This window comes from Suillus subaureus (genome assembly GCF_016647635.1).
Source record: "Suillus subaureus strain MN1 chromosome Unknown BJ212scaffold_25, whole genome shotgun sequence".
NCBI classification, from domain to species: domain Eukaryota; kingdom Fungi; phylum Basidiomycota; class Agaricomycetes; order Boletales; family Suillaceae; genus Suillus; species Suillus subaureus.
In genome coordinates, this window is record NW_024538581.1 from 511,909 (window position 1) to 535,524 (window position 23,616).

The following is a 23,616-nucleotide window of genomic DNA, read 5'->3' on the forward strand; positions in this document are numbered from 1 at the left end:
TGTTCATGAATTTTTTGTCTCCACGTTCAAAATTGAAAAAGATAGTACGTTTAACTTCATTCTTTTCAAGGCCTGACTATGGGAGATGAGGTTCAGCACTTGCGTCGGAAGAACGTGCGACACGCCGACATCGTCCGTCCCCGACCACTTTTGATGTTTGAAAAGACGTTTTTCTCTTAACAAGACTCCGTCGAGAAACATTCTATAGCGGCTTGCGCTATCCCCTATTCTAAATTAACTAGTTTTCAGTTCTGGCGCCGCAAGACTCGAGGGACCTTTGAGTCGCCCTTTCTGAATCTGCCGTTCACTAAGTCGCGTATAAGTCATTGCGTGACTGTCACTCACTTCGTCACGGTCCACCTCAAGTCCACTTTGATGTATTGACATTCGACAAGATTAATCCGGCTGAAGCGGTGAAGGAATGTTCTTGCAGGTAAGCCATCTGAAAAAGTTGATGAGTTGCTGATCGAGGCCAGAAATAATAGCAAACAAAGCTGATAACATGGAGGGGGGTTGAGCTATAACCCTACATTGACAAAGTGGCTGTCTGCTCAGCGCTGTTGCACTAGATACTGATCAGATTGTCACTTGCCACAGCCCCAGTTTCAATATCACGACATGGTTTATCCTCGTGCGTATCTCCTTCTTAATCCCCGACACGTACTATCTCGCTTCGCAAATACCCAGGTTGATTTGAACACCAACGTACAAAAGGGCCATGAGGTCAAAGAAGACACGTGTGTGCAATGAATGCCGAATTCAGTGGTCTGCGCCCTAACAAGCAATCTCTCAGCGCATGGCCAATTCGATTCTCTTATCTTTCTCAGAGCCCCTTCATCATCCCACAAGCACATCCCACAAATTCAAGTTTTACCTAGTGAGTTCAACTTGCTATTAGCTACGATCGGCCATAAATATTCATGACATCACAAAGATCATCGCCAATGGAATTGCCAGTGGAGTTGCCAGTAGAAACTTGTGCTTCAGCCCCGTTCGATCACGCTAAAGCAGATGTTATCTTACGATCAGCTGATGGCGTGGAGTTTCGAGTTTTCATGCTCTTCCTTTCCCTTGCCTCCCCATTATTCGAAACATTGTTCAGCCTCCCTCAGGCATCCGATGGGGCTTCCGATCAAGAGGAGAAGGATGGCTTAGCAGTCATCGCTGTGTCTGAGGACAGTAAAACTCTAGATTCGTTTCTCAGGTTTTGCTATCCATCGACACTGGCGGAGGATCCTTCCCTTGACAACCTCACAGAGGCCTTATCTGTGCTCACAGCTGCGAGGAAGTATTCACTAGACCTGATTGAGAGAAAAGTATGTCAGGCTCTGGCGAATCCCAAGGTTCTTGAGACAGAACCCCTTCGCTGCTTCGCCATAGCAAGGAACGCACGGCTCAAGCATGAAACCATCACCGCTGCAAGATACAACTTACGGCAACCCTTAATTCCTACGTTGTTTGCAGAAATCGACCTTATCACTGCAACCGACCTTCTTGCGCTGCTGACATACCACAAAAAATGCGCGATCGCTGTACAAGCTTTAATGAAGGACTTTAAATGGATGACAGATCATTATGGCAGTCTGAATGGCTGCGGTTGGCTGTTTGGCCGCATTGACAACCCGCGCTACAACAACTACTGCTGTGGGGAGGGTACCGACAATAGATTTTTTCCTTGGGATAACGCTCCACTTGCATGGTGGACAACATATATGCAGGAGATATACGAGCTGTTACGGGATAGTCCATCTGGTGATACTGTGAGGGCGGCAGCGGACAGGACAATCCAAAAGGTCAGGAGTGCAAGCTGTGCTGCTTGCTCTGGTCGGGTGAAGGAAGCCATGACGGAGTTCAGCAACTTGCTTGCTCTGAAAATCGAAGAAGCTGTCACACCGGTATGTAACTTACTATACAACACAGACAGATCCTGAGAGCTCCAACAGATCGAGCTGGAGATGAACTTCTGATCGTGACTATCCTCTTCCGTAAGGCCACTATACAATACTGTGGTAAAACACGTTATTGATGTCACCAGGCAGATCACGTCTGTAAGCTTGTGCCAAAGTGTGGTATCCAACCGCCCCAGTGTCCATAATCATGACTCGTTCGGATCTAACAGTTACAACTTGAAAAAGGGGTATCTCTGCTTGGGGGTTACTTAGTGCCGTCTAGTAGTCATGTAGAAATGCGTCTCGAAAATTACGAACATTCATTTTCTCCATGGATCTTCCATAGTAACTTTCTTTTCTAGTAAGATGAACGTACGGTGAATATATATAACGTACCCTCGGGCAAAATCCTCATTGAGTTTCATCCACATCGTGATTTTGTTGCCCTTCCAGAATCATTATTTTGATCTCTCCATAGTCAAAGGTAAGTTTATCTTATTGCCCAGAAAGATCTTGCTTGACTATACTCTTCATACAAGTAAAGACGAACCCTCTCATGGTAGCCCCGCTATTTCTGCATGCCAGAGCAGATATTATCCTTCGATCATCAGATGGCGTCGATTTTCGCGTGATCACGCTCTTTCTGAATCTCGCATCCTCGTCCTTTGACTCCATCATTGAGCAAGCGGCACAATCAGACCAGATCGAAGGTGATCTGCCCATCGTGCCCGTGGAAGAAAATCACAGAGTCCTTGACATCTGGCTCAGATTCTGCTACCCTTCTACTCTCGCGGAGGATCCTCCTCTGCATGAACTTGAAGATATCATACCTGTCCTCGAGGCAGCCAGGAAATATTCTTTGAAACCGCTTGAGCACAAAGTTCGCCAAGCGCTTAAAAGCCGCATGGAGAAAGAGCCTTTGAGATGCTTTGCGCTTGCGATGCGCGCCCAGCTGAACATTGAAGCTACGCTCGCTGCAGAATATACTCTCCGCCAGTCTCTCATTCCTGCGAGGGTTCCGGAAATCGACCTTATCACGGCAAAGGAGCTGCTCGCACTACTTACCTATCATCAGAGGTGCGGCATATCGGTACAATCCCTGGGCAGGGATCTATCCTGGATCACCAGCGGCTACAGCTTGAATGCGACAGGATATCAATGGATCATTGATAGCGGTTCCTGTGGCTGCGAGTCCGGCAACCGATTCTTGCTCAATGGTCAACGACCATTGAAGTGGTGGAGTGATTACATGGAAAAGACCCTGACGTCCTTGTACGACAAGCCATCTGGCCACACAGTCCTTGTGGGGGTCGGTGATACAGTTCGGGGCGTTCGAGCTACTGGTTGCTCGCAGTGCTGTTCAAATATCTTGGTGAATATGACAGGATTCGCCGAGTTTTTCAGTATGGAGGTTGATATGTTGACGGCAAAGGTAACTTGATGGCTTTGTTCGTTTGCTAGCAGCACATCAGACTCATAACATCGACTTGAAAAGGTTGATCTCGATATGGAGTTGCTTAAACCCTTCGTTCCGGTTACTCCATCAACAAAGAATTTTAGGGGGGCACCGGGCGGAACAACGGCCCAGACGGACCGTGACACAGGGCGAGAAGGGGAAGAAGAAAAAGAAAAAGTGAGGGAACTCTCAAAACTACTCAGGTTGTATATTGGCACACAGGTTGGGAAATAGTGCTAGTAGTGGTCCAACACTATTCTCAAGACCAGACTGCACATTCTAGAACACCGCGGTGCCATCGACCAACTAATGTACTTAGTAGCTGAATGTCATGTCTCAGTCTGTCTCAGTGCCAGAACCGTGATTACCAAGTGATCGATGTGTACGCTATTCTAAAACACCTGATTTGAGACTAGGAAAATTATGCCACAAGGCGAGCCAGGCGTCGACAACAAGCTAGCACCAGCTGATCATTGTCCTGGAAGCAAGCGAGTTATTCATCTACAGATTGGTATGGATCTCTTGCACTCATGGTCACCGGTAACAATCCATGAAACTGGGGAATCAATACTAACCAGGGAAAAAACGCACGTCAATCAATATATCAGCGAGACCGAGAAAAATAAATTAGAAGTCGAGAACTGACAATGCGCGGATCTGCGCGGATGGTGCCAAAAATTACAAGCAGCTGCTTTGTGATTAGTGGTGGCCACCGGCGTGATCAACAGACACGCAACGGGCGAACTTGAATACCTTGGTACGAATCTACCGACAGGGAGGTACAGTCATATATGTTGTGGGGTTCCGCCGACAGGCGTTTCATTGTGCGACGATTGACTCGAAGTTGGTTTTGAGCTTCTCTCTGCTGTCCTTGGGTCTGGGTAGCTTGGATTTTGCTCCTTTGACGTGGTGGGGCAACATATAAAGTTTACGACACAAACAGACATTGGGGGTGTGGCGGGGGCGTCTGCCGAGGACTCCATGCACGTGACCTCAAGGAAGTAACAGTACTGCAACGACATGCAGAGGGCTGAAGATGGGAATGACAGGTCTTGAATAACTAAAGCGTGAAAATTATAAACAAGAGCCCGTCACGGTGAATTGAGAATTTGAGATAATAATGGCGAGTCACTTGAATAGCGTCTAGCTGAAGCGTGTCGTGCCATGAAATGATTCATATTTTGGTGACTAAGATCGGAGGTTGAAAGAACTACAAACACTCACACGATCAGATCTGGTGGCCTTGAGGACATTCGAGTGACTCGAGTCGGACGGTGTCGAACATGTTGATTCAATATCCTACCAACGTCTAATCCGGAGATGATTCTTTCCTTTGGACATCTAGGAGGACTCGAAACTTAGCGCCAATTGAATTGGACGTTAACACACATGGACGACTACGACAATTGATAGTGAAATGTAAACGAACGTCGCCGACGCTCGACATCAACGGATACCGTACGTAACTTGTTCGAAGACTATCGACCGGTCGTGACAAAGGCAAAACCCAAAAAGAAAACAAAGGAAACTCTGGCGTTTTGAGTTTTTATAAAGAACATGGTTGATGACCGCGAGCGAAACCCAAATATCTGACATACCAAACATGCGTAGCAACTGTGAACGCAGATCAGGGAGATGACTGAACAAGAAAAAATTCGTACCACTTCGAAACGTTCAAAGCGATCCGAGCCAAGACCAATCCCCAAACACGTTCGTTGAATCCTTCAACCAGCTCTCTATAAACGTACCCTTTCCACGTTCTCGGGTCTTCCGCTCCAGCTGCACGATCTGTTTGGCAGTGTCCGGCCCATGTTCCTCACAGGATGATGTCCCGACTCAATCCGGGATATCCGCTCATGACTTTGAGCATGTACTCCCCCATAGCATCAAGACCGGTATCACCAGTCTGCATCATGATCACACCGCGGTTGATCCGGAAGACCATTTTCGCTCCTGGGTCATCGATCACAAAGCGAACCGTTTCACCGCTCGCAGTGAAGAGGAAGTAATCGACATTTCTGTCAGCTTCGAGCATCTCGGCTTGACGCTCCGCAGCAGGGGAACGTTTACCCTTACAGGGATTTACGCCGACGTCTCTGAGGCTTGTGAGGTGATGACCCTTCTTCTTGCCGAGGTTGCGAATCATGTCGACGGCGGGATTGGAGTCGCCGAATGCCCAAAGGGAGTCTCCCTTGGTTCCGCTCAGACCCTTCGACACCGGTTTCTTACCACAAGCTTGCTTGTGAAGAGACCAGTCTTGCTTCTGGCAGGATCTAGCGAATGTAGCATCATGAGGGAATTATAAACGCGGGATCAAAGGACTACTACCCACTGAGAACAATAGTGTACCTCGAATTTGAGTTTTGTTTTGCAGACACTACACACCATGAAGCGAACACCTTGTCCGATGTCTTCTGGCGTCTTCGTGCAGTTTTCGCAGCGGATAAGAGGTTTATCCCTGAGAGTCGTTTTGACCCCTGCTAAAGATCGAGCGATGTATCCCTCGGTATTCTCCATGATGTGCAGAGCTCCTTTCATCCCCTCGCTACGATTGGTGATGTCACCTACGATCGACAATGCTGAGGACATGACAAAATGCGCTGTTCATTGACTGTTAGACTTACACGATGTTCTGAGAGCGGGAAACACTCACCGATAAACTTATTCCTATTGATGGTCGCGACTTCGAACAAAACCTTTGTACTTTGAGATACCTGTTTTCGAGGTGAAACATCTGAGGCCTGTCCCCACCATGGATTTGGCAGGTTCGACGCCTGTTCCCACCATGAGTTTGGTAGGAATGCTGGTTTAGTGGACGACTCGGATATCTCCAAGACACGAGTGAGAAAGTCGACGAAGCTCTTCCCGCCCTGCGTTAAGAAGTTCGATACTGTAACCTCTGGGCAAAGAGCACGACAATCTTGCCCCCAAAGCGTAGGTGCTTCAGATGCCCCCTTCAGGCCTTCGAGGATATGTCTCCTCTGCTCAGCGGCATTCAACAACAACCAGATGGTGTCAAAGTGACCTTCGTTAAACAGGCTACGCAAGATTTCAGCTACATGATCTTGGACGCGGCGAAGATCCTGGTGGAAGAACTCGATGTCATCAGGAGTAAAGAAAGAATCATCCAGGAAATGAGATATCTCCTTAAGGACGTCTGCCGCAGTCGACGATGCGATCGCCGCCTCCCACTCCTTATTCCACTTGAGCGCGTCTTGTTTGACATCAGAGATGTTGAATTTCTTGGACAAGATTGAGGGAAGATCTTCAGATTTCTCTACAGCAGTGTGGTCCTTGATTGCCGATGGCATCGCTAGACGATGAGTGACTTGTTTGCTGCTCAGAGGGTACGGAAGATCAGGGATATCGACCAGACGCGTTTTAAAGCTAACAGCCCATGATGATAATCGGATCCCATCATATCCATGGTCAAGTGAATAATAGTTCCATGATCAATGATGAATCATGATAGTCTATAAAGAGAAGGACCAGACGTAAAACCCGCGCCCTATATGCTGTAAAGTACTTACTTATCACCGAGTATATTCCACTTGAGCGCGCCTTGCTTAATATCAGTGATGTTGAATTTCTTAGACTAAAGAAGATCGTTAGGTTTTTCTCCAGCAGAGTGGCCTTCGGTCGCAGGTGCTACCACTAGACGATGAGTTGTTTGCTAGGGAAGAGCGTATATGATCAGCGATGTGGACCAGATCCGTTGAAAGTATCATTATAATCGGATACCGTCGTATCGATAGTCAAATTGCAAGCAATCATCTTCCAGACGTAAAGCCTGCATTCTATACACTTACGGACAGGTAAGCTCGCCAAATTTGGTGGTTGCTGTCGAAGAGAAGACCACCAATTCGAAGCCTGACAGCGTTCTTTACTGTTGCGGACAAGAAAATTTGCCAATTTTGGCAGTCGAAGAAATGGCCACCAATTCGAAGCCTGCGCCCTGTGTGCATGAGGGTAAAGAACTTACTTATCACCACCACGAGGCTCCATACGGTTTCATGAGTCACGAACCTTCCCCTAAATGTTGATAAAGCGGCCTTGTCATAACATGAACCAGACATCCTTTACGAGTCTGAACTCTACATGTGTGTAACATCATAGCATTTATTCATTGCTGGATTCGGACTGTGGCAGAACCGACAATTGCATTGAAAGCGGGCGAGTCGTGCCTGCTAGTTAAAAACAAAGGGATTCTTGCACTCACGGCAAAAGTACATGAAACTAGGAATAAGTAAAACAGAAAACGTCAGTACAGAAATTGATCAACCTAATAACGACACTGAGAAAAAAAACTCGACTATATAGTAGAAGACATAAAAGAAAAATGCAAGGATGGTGTTTGAAATTACAAGCAGCTGCCTTTTGATTAGCGGTGGCCATTAGCACGATCAACAGACGTGCAGCAGGCGAATAACACGATACGAATCCACCAAGGGGTGGATTTGGCGACGGCAGGTGTTGTGGCGGTGTCAGCTGCAGTTATAGGTGTCGTGGACATTTCACCGGCGGCAGTAGTTGCATGGCGTGATGGTGATGATGATGCTACAGGTCGGTTTTGAACTTCTTGCTGTACTTGGGTCTGAGTGACTATAATCTTGCTCTTTTTAGTACGTGGTGGAGCAACATATAAAGTCTACAAGATACATGAGCGCCGGAGGAATAGCCAAGCAAGTAAAATACCCTTTTGTCCTTGGCGGCCGCAACTTCCACGACAGGGGGTCGGCGGGAGGAACCTTGCCTAGAGCGCTGTCGAAGTTGTGTTGCATCGTGGCCGATGGAAGAAGAGTGTTGGAAGAGCGAGGAGAGCCTATTAAGGGCCACACGTGGACGCGACCCTAAGGAGGCGAGAGTACTGCTGCGACGACGTGCAGAGGGCTGAGCATGGGCATGGCGCGTTGTGGAGTACTGAGAGCATGGAGGTCAGCGCAGGAGCCAACCAACTGATATGATAACGACCCACATGAACATATCCTTGCACGCCGTCAAAAAAGCCCTGCGGTTCATAGGCATCCTCGAGCTGTCCCGTAGCATCGGCCTGGAATGTCAAGTTTACCAGCATCGAAGATGTTGACAAACACGTCACATACCTCCAAAAACGACTTGTCAGCTATATCCTACAAGTTGGAGATTAGTGCGCTCCGTTATTCAAGAGCCATAATATGATGCATACTTTTGATTCATCTTTTGGTGGCTAAGAACGAACACTTTTAGTATTAGAGTGGGCGACGTATTCACACTCACATTGGACAATAGATCATCAAGACCAATCTCTTTTAGGATGGCATGGATGTCCCACACGTATGCATTGTAGTCATTGAAACCTGTTACGAGCAGCTTTCCATCAGCGGAAAGAGCTGCACAATACACGCCAGCTTCGTGGCGGAGGGGTTCACCGACAGGTAGGTTTGTATCGAGATTCCACAGACGCACTGTTCGATCGCGTGAAGCACTTGCAAGGAGACGGTACATTGTGAGACAGAGAGATGGCGAATACAGCATGGTGGTGACGTTCGAGAATGGCGACCTGGCGACACTCGGACTGGACTGGGTCGAAGTTGAATATCCTAATTGAGCCAACGTCTGATCCGGAGATAAACTTCTTTCCATCCGACGTCCAAGTCATACTGTAAACTGGTCGACTGTGTTCGATTGTCGAGAGCAGCTCTCCTGTGTCAGCATCCCAGATTTGCACTGCGTTCTTCTTGTATCCACCGGTCGCGATCTGTTTGGAATTTGGCGAGTAGCTCACAGCGTATACAAATCTGTGTGCCGTCTTGATTGGACCAAACATAGTAGTTTCGCCGGTCTCGACATCCCAGACCCTTGCAGTGCCGTCTTCTGATCCACTCACAACTCGCTCACCAGTCGGGCTCCAGCTCACAGACCACACGCTCCTTGTGTGGCCCGTCCATTTTATAATGACCTTCCCGGTCTCGGTGTTCCACAACCTAACTGTCCCATCTCCGCTACCGCTTGCAACAATGTCACCTCTGGGAGACAATGCCATGGTGATAACTCCCACTCCATCTTCCTGGTCTCGCCAGTCATCGCCAATCTGTAAACCGCTCTCCAGATCTCACCGTCGGAGCGAGCCGTCATTCGAACATGTGATAACTCGTTGTCCATCAGGCAGGTGCACAACACCTCGTACCCACTCGGTATGGTCTCGCAACGTTTGGTGGGGCATTATCCCTGCCATCTTTTGTGTCTCGCTGATGGGGGAAGAAGGTGTTATTGCTAACGCCTCTCGTGTTTCGATGATGGGGGAGGAGGGCGTTATTACCGATGTCTCTTGCATCTCAATCATAGTGGAAGACATCGTCTGCCCTTGGGCGTATGGACTAATGAATCAGTGCGCGTAACGCGACAGCAGCTTTCTGGGATATTAGGACGGTCAATCCTGCAGAAACGAATATTGCCAATGGTTCTGACCCTGTGTCAACCCTTTTCAATGGAAGCGCATAGAAAACGCTCACGGGAAGCCTGTTAAGAGATATTCAAACCTAACCCACAGGAGCAGGGGTTGCTTGCTATGGCGAGGTCCTATCTTTCACAAGGACGTGTTAAGCCAAGCATTGTTGAATTGTCGAGAAGGAAGCTGGGCAAGGGTTTATTTGAGCGCCTACTATCAAGGCGCGTTCCGTGTGTTATCTTCATGTTTACTCCACTGCTTGATGCTGCGCAGATTGGGCGATCAGAACAGGAACTACGCGCATCTTCCGAACCCTATGCTTATCATTTTAGGGACTTCCTTTTATGACAGTCGTGACTAACATATAATGATAGGCGCCGCACTCCCATGCTCTTCAAACTTCTTTGCTGTGGCGGCACGTTGCAACTACACATGTTGTGCAGTGAAACTATCACCTGATTGATTTGGACATCAATATTCTGGTAAGCCTCATTGAATATTGAATCCTACCTCGATGTACCATCAGTGGGTAAGTCCAATCCAGGCTACCCGCTGCCCTGCGGCATGCAAGGGACTATCGAGGATTCGATTACAATACTATATAGGTAGGTACCTATCTGTAAGTCCTCCCATCCCAACACTCGCATCTAGAGTTTATTTGAAGCTCTTAAAAAATTGCATTCTCGAGTGAGTACGAATCCATGTCAAAATCTCTGCTGATGGAACAAACATCTTGTCGTAGTTTTCAACGATTATGTCCACCTGTGCATCATCGCCCTTTGACCACCCAAAAGCTGACATTATCCTACGGTCCTCAGATGGGGTCGATTTCCGTGTCTTCAAGCTTTTTCTCACTCTCGCCTCCCCGTTCTTTGAGACTATGTTTGAACTCCCCCAGCCAGCAGCCGGGACAAATGACGATTCAAATGATGATCTCCCTGTCATTTCCGTACAGGAAGATAGTAAAACACTAGACACTTTCCTCAGATTCTGCTACCCCTCCACATTGGCAGAAGATCCCTCGCTCGAGAGCCTGAAAGACATTAAAGCTATCCTCGGGGTTGCGAGGAAGTATTCGCTGAACCTGATAGAGAGGAAAGTTTGTCAGGCTCTAGCTAGTCCCAAGGTTCTCGAGGCAGAGGCTCTTCGCTGCTTCGCAATCGCCCGGAACGCAGGGCTCAAGCATGAAACTATCACCGCTGCTAGATATACCCTACGACAGCCCTTGATTCCCACATGGTTTGCAGAGATCGAAATGATCACCGCGTCTGACCTTCTCGCTTTGCTCACGTACCATAAGAAGTGTAGCATCGCAGTAGCACCACTGCTGCTCAACTTCAATTGGGTGATGAACCATTATGGTATCTCAAACCGTAATCATTGGTTGGTATCTGTGGTCTCGGGACGACGGCACGGCCCCGGCCCCAACTCCTACATCACCACCAACTGCACATGCGCACGGAGTGCCAAATTCATGTTGTGGGAAATGGCTCCGCTCTCTTGGTGGGCTACTTATATGGATGAAACGTTCGAATTGTTGAGGGATACCCCTTCTGGCGCTATCGTGAAGTTGGAGGCAGAAAAGACGATACAGAAGGTCAGAAATGAGGGCTGTGCTATTTGCTCTGTCGTGGTCAAAGCGAATATGGAAGAGTTTGGCGACTTACTCGCCCTTGAGGTCGAGAAAGCAACTGCTTCGGTACGTAGTATCTTTGTATAGGCATAGCAAAACTTCTAAACAACTTCGTTGACAGATCGAATTAGAGATTGACTTCTAACCGTCACCCGTCACTAAGCAGAAGACAACAAACCATTATCCCAACTTGATGTTACGCTTCTGAATTATTTTGGAGAGAAATCTAAACACCAGTGACCACAGTCAGTGGCATTGACAGTCTTAGTCAAAGTGCACACAGTACAAAACATAAAGTCAGTGGGAAGTTACATAGGAATCAAGAAGAGATATCAAGGAGATGTGAGAAGTAAACCATCAGGTTATTCGTCGTCACTCTGGTCCCCCAAAAAGGCTAGAATGCTCGCGCCCGCAGTTTTCTAAGAAAAATTGTGATCCCGGAGACAAGAACGTAGGAAATGATTCACAAACCTTCCTCTTGACTGGCGGGCCCTCGTCCTCATCGTCACTTCCTGATCCTGATTGTTCATCCTCCGATACCCCCTTTTCTTTCCTCGTCTCTCGCCGGCGTTCCGCCTCTGCGAAATCTTGCACATCCCCTAATACACAACGTGACCATAAGTTTGGTTTGCAATGTGAGTGGTTCAGAGTACACACTAAGTTCCTGTGCGAGTTCTCTCTCTGCTTTAATGGTCTTTGCTTTCTCCAGAGTGAGACGACCTGTCATCCCTAAATCCTTGAGGATTTCCTTCAGCCGTTTAATTTGCCCTGACGGTGTGTCCAAATCTGCGAATTCTTTCTTCCACATCTTGCGCACGCCACAAGCAACCACTATAGCCTAAGCAAAAAATCAGACCGCGTTTTGCATATGTGAAATAGAAGAGACGCTCCTACCTTGAGTTTGGAGACAGTCTCATCATCCTTAGACCCTCCTATGTTGCTCTTCTGTGTCTTCTTACGTTCTGTTAGGGCTTTCTTGTTTGAATCCTATACATTATCAGGAGTAGCATAGAATGCCGATTGGAGAGTCAAAAACCTTTTCCTGTTTCTTCCTTCTTTTCTTCGGGGGTTCATCGATGACCACTGACACATCGGAGTCGTTCTCCTAGTTGCTTGTTAATTTTGTGAAACGGAGGTCATAAAGATGGGACATACAGGTTCGCTGTGGGGACGTGCATGTTTCAGAACGACGGGTTCCTGAGGCTTTGAGGTGGAAGAACTCGCTCCATGTTCGAACTCGTCGTCTGCCTCATGTTTCGCATTTTGCTTGGTGGACGACTAGTGAAGAGAACATTTCACAGAGTACAGAAGTGAGAGAAATATGTTTAACCTTAGGTTTGGATAGAGGCTTCTCCTTTGAAGGCGATTTCTTAGGTGACGGCATTTCTTTCTTTAGAGACGTCACAACAGATTCGGATGGACGCTTAGCATCAGCCTCATCCCCAGAAGACTCGACAGTAGACTGTACGTAGTAAATAAAGAAGACCAGTCGCAAGATAATGAATCTCAACTTACAGCTGATTTATGTTCCTTCACAGCGACTTTGCTGGTCGACTTCTTGGTTTTGGATGCTTTTTGAGAGCGCTGTATGCCATTAGTGACGTAGGTATCTTGAAGGAATCGCACATACTTTGGAGCCAGAAGGTTTCGCTTCATACTCGTCGTCATGCTCACCCTCACTCTGCAGTTCTGATGCAGCCTTATTTTTCGGAGGTTTAACCTGCTTCTTCCTAGCTGGAACTTCGTCTTCAGATATTTTGGACGCTTCAGAGTCCACAATAACCTAGAGGTAACAGAAGGGAGTTGAAGTGGCCGGACACAAAGGAACGTCACATAAGCTCACAGATGACTTGGGCACCTGCTTTCCTTTCTTGCTCTTCCCGGGCGACGTCTTGGGCTTAGAAGCGCCTTTGCGAGGTTTGACAAGCTCTTCATCGGCCCCTACCTTGCGTTTCTTTGAGGGTTTTGGCAGGCTCTTTTCACCATCTGCTTCATTCGGTGGCGTTGAAGCCTTGTCCTTCAGGAGGATAGCGTTAGCATTAGGAGAACACGGCTGTGAACTTTGCCTTGCCAGATAGTCGACGACCGTTTTCTTGATAGACGTCTTGTACGCTTTTGCAGTCTAAAGTCCCAGGTGAGAGGTCGAGGCTTTCCTCCAGCCTCTCACGCACAATGCGTACAGTGAGCTTGCTACAGTGGGCATAAGTCGCAACAAAGTTACAGGATACGGATCCAAAGGCATAACATGCCTCAATTTCCCCTTGGCACGAGCTTCTTCTAATAGCTTCGTGGTGGCTTGCCGTACTCTTTCAGCACTAGGTGTGGCCATTGGCGTTTTCAGTTCGCACTGCGCAAGAGGAATGATGCTTTGCGGATGAATGACATTGGTTATACGTCGCGCCCATACAACGAATCACGTGGTGCCAACACGTGTACATGCGCGATCCGGGGACGGGAGTAATACATGATCGGGCAAGCCTGTCCGCGCATAAAACTTCAAGACAAAGAAAAGTCATGTTCACACTATGCAGGCGCTTGAACAAATACATATCTAAGTAACCTATAGCTTTGCTTTAGTCGACACTAGCGAAGCGCCGTGCTGCAGTATCTTCACTGCATCTGACACCATCGTATCCACAATCTGCTGAGCAGGCAGCACATCATTGATGAGTGCTGCCACTCTTCCTATTAAGAATGTTCTAGCCTGCAGCGACTTCTCTGGGTGTTGTTCAATGTCCCAAGTCGCAGGAATAATACCCTTGGATGTGAGTTCCTTAATCTCCGCCTGGCGATTGTTATTCCTGAAAGACACATTGAAACGAAACCAATTATCAACAAGGTGGAAACATACCAGTCCTCAACGTAGGGCGTTCTCCTGACTCGGAGGGGCCGACCGGTAAAAATGAGAGTCGTAATGGCGTCCTCGTATCCTGCGGTTACGAGCGCATCTTTGTGTGCCTTGGGCGCATTTGCTTCCGTGGATGCAACGAACCTGGTGCCTACCCAGACACCTTGTGCTCCCCATGCTAAATTTGCGGCGAGTCCGCGCCCGTCGTACACAGCACCAGCGCCGATGACGTACACCGGCTTCTTCGTCAGCGGAGAGACATGTCCACGACATGCGTCAACGACCGCAGGAATAAGGACCGATGCGGGGACATCGCCTGTGTGACCACCGCCTTCCCCGGCCTGAGCACAAATTAGATCAACTCCCATCGCAAGCGCTTTCGGGACATGCTTGGGATGTCCGACCATCTAGGGCATAGTGAAGTACGTTGCCGTCATAATATAAGAAGAAACTTACGTTCATGACGGGTATACCAGCGGTATGTAATTTATCGACTACATGCTGTGGTGGTACACCGACAGCGCAAACGAAAAGAGATGCTTTCTCTTCAATGATGATATCAACGAGCTCGTTTAGTTTCCCATTCTGGTAATCATACTGTAAAGGATTTAGCGCGGGAGAATTGACACGTAGCATCCGACTTGCGTTTGTTTTCCTTGCATTCCCGCCGACCTGAGGGATAAGTAGGTCAACCCCAAATGGTGCATTTGGATCCTTCAAGTCCTTCTTAATAGCTTGAATCTGATGCAGTGGCGTCGTATTTAAGTGACCATATGAGCTCAACTCTCTCAGCGATACGCACCTGCTGCCTGAGTACCTTTGGGGTATAACCGTGTCCACCAATAACACCAAGTCCTCCTGCATTCGTCACTGCGGCTGCTAGTTCCGGACCAGCTGCCACATTCATGCCTACAAAGTTATAAAATTCCCTGAGGATAATACTAGAATTATGATGCGGACCTGCTAACAATATGGGATGTTTGATCCCAAAAAGCTCGGTTATTGGTGTAGAGATGATCACAGACATCGTTCGAGATGGTAGAGGAGAGAGATAAAGAATTTCAGAGGGCGACGACGTGAAACTTATTTGAATCAATAACAAGGACCGGCAACCACCTCGGGTTATGCAATACAGTAATCATGTGCATGTAGTATTTCGGAAATGTTATGCCTCCGGTTATAAGTAGCCGAATATTGGTCCATGTAAAATTGAAACCTTGTCATTACTACCGCTTAAGGGAACGACTTGGGCGAGAACTAAATGCGGCACAGTAAAGGAGTGAAAATCATGCACCATGTACAAATCATATCTGAAGTTATCTTGGTGGGTATATGACAGCAAGGCTAGAAGGGTGTGTATGCAAAGTGCGAATGAATGTGCATGATATACATGAGATGGATGTCCATGTCAGTGAATACGGCCCCCTGGACAGCCAGACGACGCAACGAAAGGAGATCTAGATTAGGGAGGCGGGTTTTCGGTGTCAGGTGGAGGGGACTTGGCACCAGACTGCATCAAGCGACGGAGACGAGCCAGCTCGCACGACAAGGATCTGTTTGAACAAATTTTGTAAGACCAAGATGTGGGGCAAGAAAGAAATATTGCGTACTTCGCAGTCTCTACTGCCCCATCACTTTGATGAGATTGAAGTTCAACCCGTGCCTTCAGTTTTATAATCTCCTCGCGGAACTCTTCTTCGACCTCTTTCCTTATTTTCTGGTCTTCGTTTTTGAGATCCTTCACGGAAGCTTGCTGACGCTGCGCCTCCTTCATCTCATCTGCGAGAAGCTTATACTTCTTACCAACCAATTCGGCTTCTTTTTTCAGCTTGTCCTCGCGCTTCCGCATCTCTTCACGAAGTCTATCGGTATCATGTTTCCAACTCTCGGTCATGCTCTTGATGCTGTCGCGCAATGTAATGTACTCGCGTTCAGCCTTCTGGGAAAGGGCCGTTGATTCAGCGAGAGCTGATTCCATCTCGCGAAGAGACTTTTTGGAGGTCGCAGTCTCCGTTTTCAGTTGAGATTTTAAGGTTGCTGCCTCAGCTTCAGCCTTCCGGGCCCGCTCAAGAACCTGCAACAGGTCAGTAGGAGAAATTAAGACAAGGCAGACTAACCTCTTGCAACAACCTCTCCTTTCTCGCTACAACATTGTTAAGACCTTCATTTTCTAGTCTGAGACGTTCTCGACCTTCTTTCAGATCCTCGGTCTGTCGTGTTAATTGCGCGACGGTCCGCTGTGAGAGACGAAGTTGAGACTTGGTATTTTCCAAGGCATTGCGAGCGTTTATAACACCGGCCTGAAGATCTGCCAAAACTTTGGTTGTCCCCCCAGGTGTAAGAGAGATACGTCTATTGGGAGATGATGGAGCTTGTAGCGAAGAAGTGGAGGCATTCAAATTGTCTGAGTTATTGCCAGCATGAGCGTCAATTGGTAAAATTGACTGGCGGGGAGTTAAGTGCTGGAGAGAGACCATCGTCGGCTAACGCACGGGCATTCCCTAATAGCATTGAGTCACCGCGTTCACAATGAGGGAAATCCTGGTTACAGGGGAGGGAAAGAAAGACTGACCTACGGAAGCTACAGGTATCCCTAAAACGAGAAGATGTTAGTATAACGAGGCAACAAAGGCGCGAGTGACATACGACTTAGTGTACGCGTTGGACTAGACATCCGCTTAGTGTTTACTGCATGTCCAGGACTGCCACCAAAATCCATGGGGATACCCTCGCGGATTCCATCACGTCTCAATATTGGTGTCGCGCTTTCTCGCCTCGGGAGTGGAAGATTTGATTCGCGACCAGCGAGGCCTTGCAGAACATCAAAACTGGAGCGACGTTGCATTTTTGGAGTCGAAAAGCTCGTGGTATATGACACAGGACAAGGGCTTATATCCAAGACATCCTCCGACGAGGGATGTGGAGAATGAGAGGGTGCCATGAAGCCAGGTGGTAGCGGACGTGATCCACGCAAAATGATATTTTCCAAACTGTGCAACTGTGCCTGTTGATGTCGAATAGAGTGCTTCAAGGTCGACATTTGATTACGAACAGCCACTATGAAATAGAACGAACCGAGATGCTTGAATGAAGTCTGAATTGACAGGTGAAGGAGTAATACCTGTATCGTTTTTTGGTATTGAGGGGCTTGAAGCGCGTACAGAACGCAAGGAGCCACGCGAAGAAGATCTTGAGAGCGGACGGGAAGGAGAGCGCAAAGAATTAGACATGCACTGCAGGCAATATGAATATCAAAATGATCGTGATGGAGCCCTTGTCCACCAGAAATGATCAGAATTCAGTTGCTTCAATGATTTAAGGCACTGCTTTTAAACCAGCGGGTCCAGGAAGACCCCGTTGATGCTCTAGAGACGCAGCCAGAACTGTTGTAGGCTGTCGTTAACGCTGGTAGCTGTCCCGAGCAGTCCTTAAGTATTTGAATTTTGTCGTGTTGCCAAGCAAGACGCGGTCACGTGGTTGTGGACGCGTTTGTCCAATTTCGTACTTGAGCTTGTCTCATGACAATGAATCTCTCTCAATCCAAGTTTCGTCCTTACTACTAAACGTCTGACAGACTGCTCTAACATGGCTGAGTGTGGAATTTGTTTAGAGGAGATTAAAAAGCCTGTCTGCATTCCGTGTGGTCAGCCCTATTCCGACTCAGACTTCAGATGTGATGACCTGTCCACGCCATCTAGGTCACGTTCACTGTGAAAAATGCCTACGCGCCCATATAAATTCCGGAAACGATGCTTTGAAATCTTCGTGCCCATCGTGTCGAAGCATATTCCATATTGGTGCGTTTCATATCGCCTAAGGCACTCTTTGCTCAGACTATCACGCAGCTATGCCTGATCTATCTTTTGTTCCCAAAAAATACCATGACTTCATGGCTCCCAGCGTACGCAAGTTATACTTAGACATTGCTTCTCCTGCTCCGTTGGTCGCTGAGATCGAGCAACTCAAAACAAGCGTCGCTGCGTTGAGTAGGGACCGTGTTGCTCTGATGGAGAGATGTGAGGCATACATGGCAGCTTCCCGTCAGTATGCCGTAAGTGAGAAGGACGCTCGTTTGGAAGCCCAGGCTGCTCGGGAAGCCACCAACCGGCTGCAGGTGAAGTATGATGCTTTAGAAAGAGAATTCCTGGATCGGTACGTTGTCTACAAATGAACTTTCTTGTATCCTGTCGCTGACTCGCACTAGTTCAACTCTATCCCAGACATCTCCTGACGGGCGAAAACGCAAAGGCAGGGAGAGCGTCGATAACTCGCGCATTTCCTTCCGTCAAGAAGAACATCCTTCCTTTGCTGTGAAGTCAGCTGTGAAGCTCGAAGAGCTCCCTGATGTACTCGAAGCTGTACCTTTACGCATGAAGCGTGCACTTCCCAGGTCAAGCGTGGCTTCATCATCGCAGCACGAACGGTCTCACGATCCTCCTCCTCGATTCGTTAAGCGTCAGCGGCGCGCGAGACATTCGGACATTGGCCCAGGATTGCAGATTCAGATGCTTGAACAATGCGAAGGTTGTGAAGAGTGTCTGAGTCACGGAATCTGCTGTCAGTGAAATCATCCAGCCAAGACCACACGCATCATGTCCTCTCACTTCTTTGTACACTGTAGATGCTGATGCACATGTATTGATATTTTTTGCAATGATAATATATGCTTGCCATTTAATTGGGTTGTCCCACACAATGGGACACATTATATTTATTCTTGGGTGGACAAGGGGCTTAATGCTGCCATCGATCACATGGTGAGTTATTAATGCAAACTATGAAGCTTCTAACATGCATACTTCAAGCTTTAAGTGGCGTGGATAAGGAGTCTGATATCGTGCGTGAACGCGTGGACCATCGAGATTGACATTGAAAGATAAGTACTTCCGAATGGTTCACTCATGCAACCAGTGGACTCGGACTCGGAGATCCGTAACTGTCATCCATTTTTTCCTCGCCTGAGAAAGCTAAACACTTACTCTTGGCGACCTTCTTTGTTTGTCCATCGAGACTCGATGTAGGATAATGCATACCTCCTGTCCTGTCCCCCCATCCTTGAGGTTGCGAATGCCCCGGTGTGAAGCACGCTAGTCCGCCGTTCTTGTCGCCGTTTAAGACGGCACGTCGACGAAAGTGCAGACCGGTGACTCCGATATGTATACGTTGCGGTATCGTTTAGAAGAAACGATTATCTTCCTTCGTCTATAAAGGGCTCTCTAGGGAATATGTACTAGGTATCGTTATAATCATGGTATCTCCACAGGAACAGGACCCGGCCACCCACACTCCGCGTCACGTGTCATTGTAGTCACCTCCAGATACGGTCGCCGAGATTTAACCTCATGATTTATGCCTAGTAGGCTGGCCAACGGAAATGTCACCCAGCTGTGGGCGCATTCCTGTGATACACAGGGTATGAGGTATTTAATATACCGCAGTGGCAGGTGACCATCATGATGATGCAGCTGTTTTAACGAATCGTCAATGCTTGTTCGTGATCGAAGCGGCACGTCCTCGACCGCCCGATGACAATGATCTGCGGTCTTCTGTAGCTTCTCAAATGGATGTATATATAGTAAGCGATGTGGCAGTTGCTCGTGGTCCTCGCGGACTGAACCAACTGAACCTGAACACATGCATATGATATATGAACGTCGTGCCTTGGAGCGGATTCAAATCTACAAACCAGTAACTGAATTTGCAAAACAATAGTTGTGCCACGACTTGACATAATATCACTGTAAACTCGCGAGTATATCGCAGGGAGGCAACAAGAGTCAGGCACTCCGGTCGGGGTCCTGCTGGAACTGCTCCTCGGATCAGGCCACTTGAACCTTGGAGTTAGGCAGTGGGTAGATCAGACAAGTTGGTCAAGACTTGTGTTAGAAATCATGTGCCTGATGGCGCGATCTATGGGAGCAGAACCTCGTAGAGTTAGGATACAACCACAGCCAGGGCCAATTTTCCATCTCATCTCCGGTCTATTGGCTCACGTTGACAACACTACAAGGTGGAGAAGAACGTAGAAAGGGGCATAAGTACGCCGAGTATATTCTTTTGCCAAGCCTTCGAACCTTTACTTAAAATATGTTGTGAATAAATTGTATGTAAACAACTATTTAATTTCCCCCGAATGAGTGGTGTAATCCCATATCTCCAATAATATCCTGGGGATAAGGAAGGACAAGAAGACCCTTTGGAGGTCCGGGCAATAAAAAGGTGTTTCTTGCACGCTATGTATAGGAATACATATGAGCTAGAATCCGTCGGACAAACCCCTTGCTGTATCAGTCTCCCATCCTGCCAGTGTGCCAAGAAGGGGGAAATAAAAGATACCCTCGGACGCGATATACATAGCCATGATGAGAATGAAGTAATGAAGGCCTAAAAGGCAGGGTCTTTGGAAGCGAACAGGCCCATGAGGCGAGGAGCAACGCAAGGCTGTTGCTAAATCCACCAATTAACTTCTGCTTGGATCAAATTACTTATAAGATTCCGAATTGCATTTTTGTCGTATTTCCCTCGCCTCCTCACAATGCCCAGCGAAGCCAAAGCGCCATTCAACAATGCAAAGGCAGACATTATCCTGTGTTCCTCAGACAATGTCTACTTCCGCGTCTTCCGCTGCATGCTCGCACTTACCTCTCCATTCTTCGAGGCGATGTTCAACCTTCCTCAACCAGGAAGGAATCACTCTAACAGCGAGATGTTCGACGGTCTAGATGTAATTCAGGTGTCGGAGAACAGCAGGACACTCGACATGCTACTGAGATTTTGTTATCCGGCAGCGGTGAAAGATCCTGGTTTGGAGGACATGAATGATGTGGAGGAAGTCCTAGAGGCTGCAATGAAGTACGGAATGGAAGATGTTGAAGAGAGGGTGAGGAAAGCCATGGTTGCCCCGTCCCTCCTAGAGAACAACCCCGTGCACATCCTTGCGATTGCATGTCGATTTGGTCTTAAACCGGAAGCCAGGACTGCGGCAAGATATTCGCTTCATCACACGGCCCCAACACATGATACCCTCGCTGCAGCACACCTTCCTAATAACGTTATTCAGGGTCTTGTCGCATACCGCTCAAGGTGCAGCCAAGCCGCCAGAACGCTTTGCGACAATCTGGACTGGCTGGAACAATCGCAGACCCACAGTTTCTACGAATGGTGGACAAACTGCTGTCCGTGTAACTCGAAGGCGGACGTCAGATACCTGACACATGGAACTTATCCACGGGAGTGGTGGGCAGATTACATGGATGAGACATCTGTTGCTTTGGAAGAGTCTCCTTGTGGTGCAGCATTGACGAAAAACTTGGCAAAAGCTGTCGGAAGGGCAAATAGTTGTCCCTCATGTCGACGGCGGGCGCAAGGCCAAATGGTTCAGTTCACTGGAACTTTTGCTCGGGAATTGGACAGAGTCATTGCCGAGGTGCGCGAAAGGCTAAATTGCGGTTGCAGTAAGGATCTAAATTTGCCTTTGCAGATCGCTTTAGATATCGCCATCTGATGGATGGTTGACACGATTACCTGGGCTGTGCACTTGCGCGTCAAAAATCAGCGGGGACCGCTAGGTTCGGCTGTTTTGTTCAATCTGAGTCATCACAGTCGAATCAGCTTAGAATTGCCCTGCTATCAAGGACTTACTAGTAGAGCCAGCATCTGCCGGTCGGATAGCGTATAAGTACTCCTGGTGAGTTAACATATGATAGATATTTAGACTGTAGAGAACTTTCCATCTAATGACAGAAGGACAATCACTTGCTGTGCGTTGCTTGGCTCGTGGTCATGGTACAACTTTGCGCTTTCCCCAGAAAACCCATGTGCAACAAATCAATCCTATAATCTGGAGGCAAGTCCGAGTCGATGGCATCGAACTGAGTGGCCGGTGAGAGAGTGGGTAGATTATTTTTGACAGTTTATAGGGAGCAAATCGAAATTAAAATTAAGTTTAGAAATTCTGTCCCAAAGGGGAACTTCCTTGTTCCCGGCCGTCCACACCACAGTGCTAGTGCTGAGACTCCCTCCACGCTGTGGGTGCTGGAAATGCTTATCGCAGGAGTTACTGCAGGAAAGTTGTAACCTAGCTCTCACCAGAATCGTCCCACAATGGACACATGTACAGCTTTGCACAAGTACACCGGCATCGAAGACGAACCACCAGTCGACGCCGGAGCCCCCTTTGACAGGGGGGATATCATATTACGCAGTGCGGACAATGTTGATTTCCACTTTCACAAGTTATTGCTGTCCCTAGCATCATCTTTCTTTTCAAATATGTTCTCTTTACCTCAGCCAGGCTCTTTCGATGATGCTGCGGACCGGACAAAACACGGTCTCCCCATTATACCAGTGACGGAGAAGAGCGTCGTTTTGCGGAAGCTATTGAGCTTTTGTTCTCCCGTCTACGACACGGACGTGCCTGTTCTCGAGAACTTAGACATTGTCATGTCCGTCCTCGATGCCGCCGATAAATACGACATGAAACGAGTCGGTATATTCATCGTTAGAATGATAGCGGCTCCTAGGTTTCTGGAGAAAGAGCCTATGCGAGTCTTTGCTATTGCATGTCGCTACCGCTCGGAGGCAGAGACTCTCGAGGCGGCTAGATATATGCTGCGTTTTGCAGTGTGGGAGCCTGCATATGTCTCTGAATTGGACTTCATCTCTGGTTCAGACTTCCAGCGGTTGGTCAAATACCACGCAAGTTGCGGTCAAGCTATGACCCAGCTTGCCCGTCTTTGGTCTACGTATCCCCTACCATCGCTCGACTGCAAGTTCTGTCGCAAGAAGGGAGTTTCTCGCCTGTCCCTCAAAGAATACCAAGATAGCGTCGTAGAAGCACTCCGAATTCGACCATCTGTGGAAAGCCTCCTTAATCCCGAGTGGATTGACAGTATGGTGAAGAGGGCTGGAAGTTGTTTTGGATGTAGGAGAGAGAGCACCGAGGATGTTTGCTGAATATGCAAAGGAGCTTGTCTTTCCGGTAATGGCGATTATCCTGGAGGTGAGTTCTTTTGCGATTGACTGAGTGACTGTTATTTACCTCCTTTCAGATTCGCCTGGACATCGATTTTCGCCGATGATATCTATCTCACCGTGTACTAGAGTCAGGTCACAAGTAGTCCTATGCTTGTCGCATCTTCCTAGGGCAGGTTCCTTACTTCCCTTTTCAGATTTGCCTGCATGCAGGATGATTTGGGAGTACACCCGGATTGATGGGATTGAGATATTATCCAAACTGATTTGCAGCCGTGAGCCAATGTCCTTTACCTCTGTCCTGTTTCGTCATTCAAGTTATGCACCTTCCCTGATTCTAAATAGTACACGCACCCCAGGTGGGGTCCAGGTGCGCACGATCAACGCGCC

General features: G+C 48.0%; 10 protein-coding genes across 10 annotated transcripts; 6 read left to right on the plus strand and 4 right to left on the minus strand.

Moving 5' to 3' along the window:
• Positions 1-959: 959 nt before the first annotated feature.
• On the plus strand, positions 960-2,266 carry BJ212DRAFT_1433626 (uncharacterized protein). The gene is made up of 2 exons (XM_041337713.1): positions 960-1,895; positions 1,944-2,266. The coding sequence occupies exons 1-2, from the start codon at positions 1,056-1,058 to the stop codon at positions 1,965-1,967; spliced, it is 864 nt and encodes a 287-aa protein (XP_041190938.1). The 5' UTR covers positions 960-1,055; the 3' UTR covers positions 1,968-2,266.
• Positions 2,267-2,291: 25 nt separating this feature from the next.
• On the plus strand, positions 2,292-3,713 carry BJ212DRAFT_439770 (uncharacterized protein). Its single transcript, XM_041343210.1, has 3 exons — positions 2,292-2,373; positions 2,429-3,321; positions 3,385-3,713. The coding sequence occupies exons 2-3, from the start codon at positions 2,446-2,448 to the stop codon at positions 3,577-3,579; spliced, it is 1,071 nt and encodes a 356-aa protein (XP_041190939.1). The 5' UTR covers positions 2,292-2,373; positions 2,429-2,445; the 3' UTR covers positions 3,580-3,713.
• Positions 3,714-4,671: 958 nt separating this feature from the next.
• On the minus strand, positions 4,672-6,769 carry BJ212DRAFT_439583 (uncharacterized protein). Its single transcript, XM_041343207.1, has 3 exons — positions 5,999-6,769; positions 5,678-5,945; positions 4,672-5,618 (listed from the first exon to the last, which is right to left on the minus strand). The coding sequence occupies exons 1-3, from the start codon at positions 6,654-6,656 to the stop codon at positions 5,162-5,164; spliced, it is 1,383 nt and encodes a 460-aa protein (XP_041190940.1). The 5' UTR covers positions 6,657-6,769; the 3' UTR covers positions 4,672-5,161.
• Positions 6,770-10,296: 3,527 nt separating this feature from the next.
• Positions 10,297-11,687, plus strand: BJ212DRAFT_439727 (uncharacterized protein). The gene is made up of 3 exons (XM_041343208.1): positions 10,297-10,459; positions 10,515-11,471; positions 11,527-11,687. Exons 2-3 carry the CDS (start codon positions 10,527-10,529, stop codon positions 11,548-11,550), a joined length of 969 nt encoding a protein of 322 aa, XP_041190941.1. The 5' UTR covers positions 10,297-10,459; positions 10,515-10,526; the 3' UTR covers positions 11,551-11,687.
• An 80-nt stretch (positions 11,688-11,767) lies between these two features.
• On the minus strand, positions 11,768-13,734 carry BJ212DRAFT_1482978 (uncharacterized protein; the record flags this gene model as incomplete). Its single annotated transcript, XM_041340531.1, has 11 exons — positions 11,768-11,824; positions 11,877-12,004; positions 12,063-12,243; positions 12,300-12,392; positions 12,442-12,510; positions 12,561-12,683; positions 12,736-12,867; positions 12,921-12,989; positions 13,036-13,188; positions 13,249-13,527; positions 13,573-13,734. The coding sequence occupies 11 exons, from the start codon at positions 13,732-13,734 to the stop codon at positions 11,768-11,770; spliced, it is 1,446 nt and encodes a 481-aa protein (XP_041190942.1).
• A 231-nt stretch (positions 13,735-13,965) lies between these two features.
• Positions 13,966-15,280, minus strand: BJ212DRAFT_1448076 (2-nitropropane dioxygenase; the record flags this gene model as incomplete). The annotated part of the gene is made up of 6 exons (XM_041338492.1): positions 13,966-14,206; positions 14,257-14,660; positions 14,710-14,850; positions 14,899-14,994; positions 15,056-15,162; positions 15,214-15,280. The coding sequence occupies 6 exons, from the start codon at positions 15,278-15,280 to the stop codon at positions 13,966-13,968; spliced, it is 1,056 nt and encodes a 351-aa protein (XP_041190943.1).
• Positions 15,281-15,394: 114 nt separating this feature from the next.
• Positions 15,395-17,674, minus strand: BJ212DRAFT_1369012 (uncharacterized protein). The gene is made up of 6 exons (XM_041336206.1): positions 17,375-17,674; positions 16,881-17,310; positions 16,822-16,825; positions 16,371-16,697; positions 15,864-16,327; positions 15,395-15,806 (listed from the first exon to the last, which is right to left on the minus strand). The coding sequence occupies exons 1-6, from the start codon at positions 17,481-17,483 to the stop codon at positions 15,716-15,718; spliced, it is 1,425 nt and encodes a 474-aa protein (XP_041190944.1). The 5' UTR covers positions 17,484-17,674; the 3' UTR covers positions 15,395-15,715.
• Positions 17,675-17,776: 102 nt separating this feature from the next.
• Positions 17,777-18,931, plus strand: BJ212DRAFT_1369017 (uncharacterized protein). The gene is made up of 4 exons (XM_041336207.1): positions 17,777-17,896; positions 17,952-18,050; positions 18,099-18,405; positions 18,458-18,931. Exons 1-4 carry the CDS (start codon positions 17,839-17,841, stop codon positions 18,816-18,818), a joined length of 825 nt encoding a protein of 274 aa, XP_041190945.1. The 5' UTR covers positions 17,777-17,838; the 3' UTR covers positions 18,819-18,931.
• Positions 18,932-20,343: 1,412 nt separating this feature from the next.
• Positions 20,344-21,995, plus strand: BJ212DRAFT_439831 (uncharacterized protein). Its single transcript, XM_041343211.1, has 2 exons — positions 20,344-21,679; positions 21,734-21,995. The coding sequence occupies exons 1-2, from the start codon at positions 20,789-20,791 to the stop codon at positions 21,755-21,757; spliced, it is 915 nt and encodes a 304-aa protein (XP_041190946.1). The 5' UTR covers positions 20,344-20,788; the 3' UTR covers positions 21,758-21,995.
• A 62-nt stretch (positions 21,996-22,057) lies between these two features.
• Positions 22,058-23,402, plus strand: BJ212DRAFT_439871 (uncharacterized protein). Its single transcript, XM_041343212.1, has 3 exons — positions 22,058-22,143; positions 22,203-23,254; positions 23,304-23,402. The coding sequence occupies exon 2, from the start codon at positions 22,357-22,359 to the stop codon at positions 23,206-23,208; it is 852 nt and encodes a 283-aa protein (XP_041190947.1). The 5' UTR covers positions 22,058-22,143; positions 22,203-22,356; the 3' UTR covers positions 23,209-23,254; positions 23,304-23,402.
• The last annotated feature ends 214 nt before the right edge of the window (positions 23,403-23,616 follow it).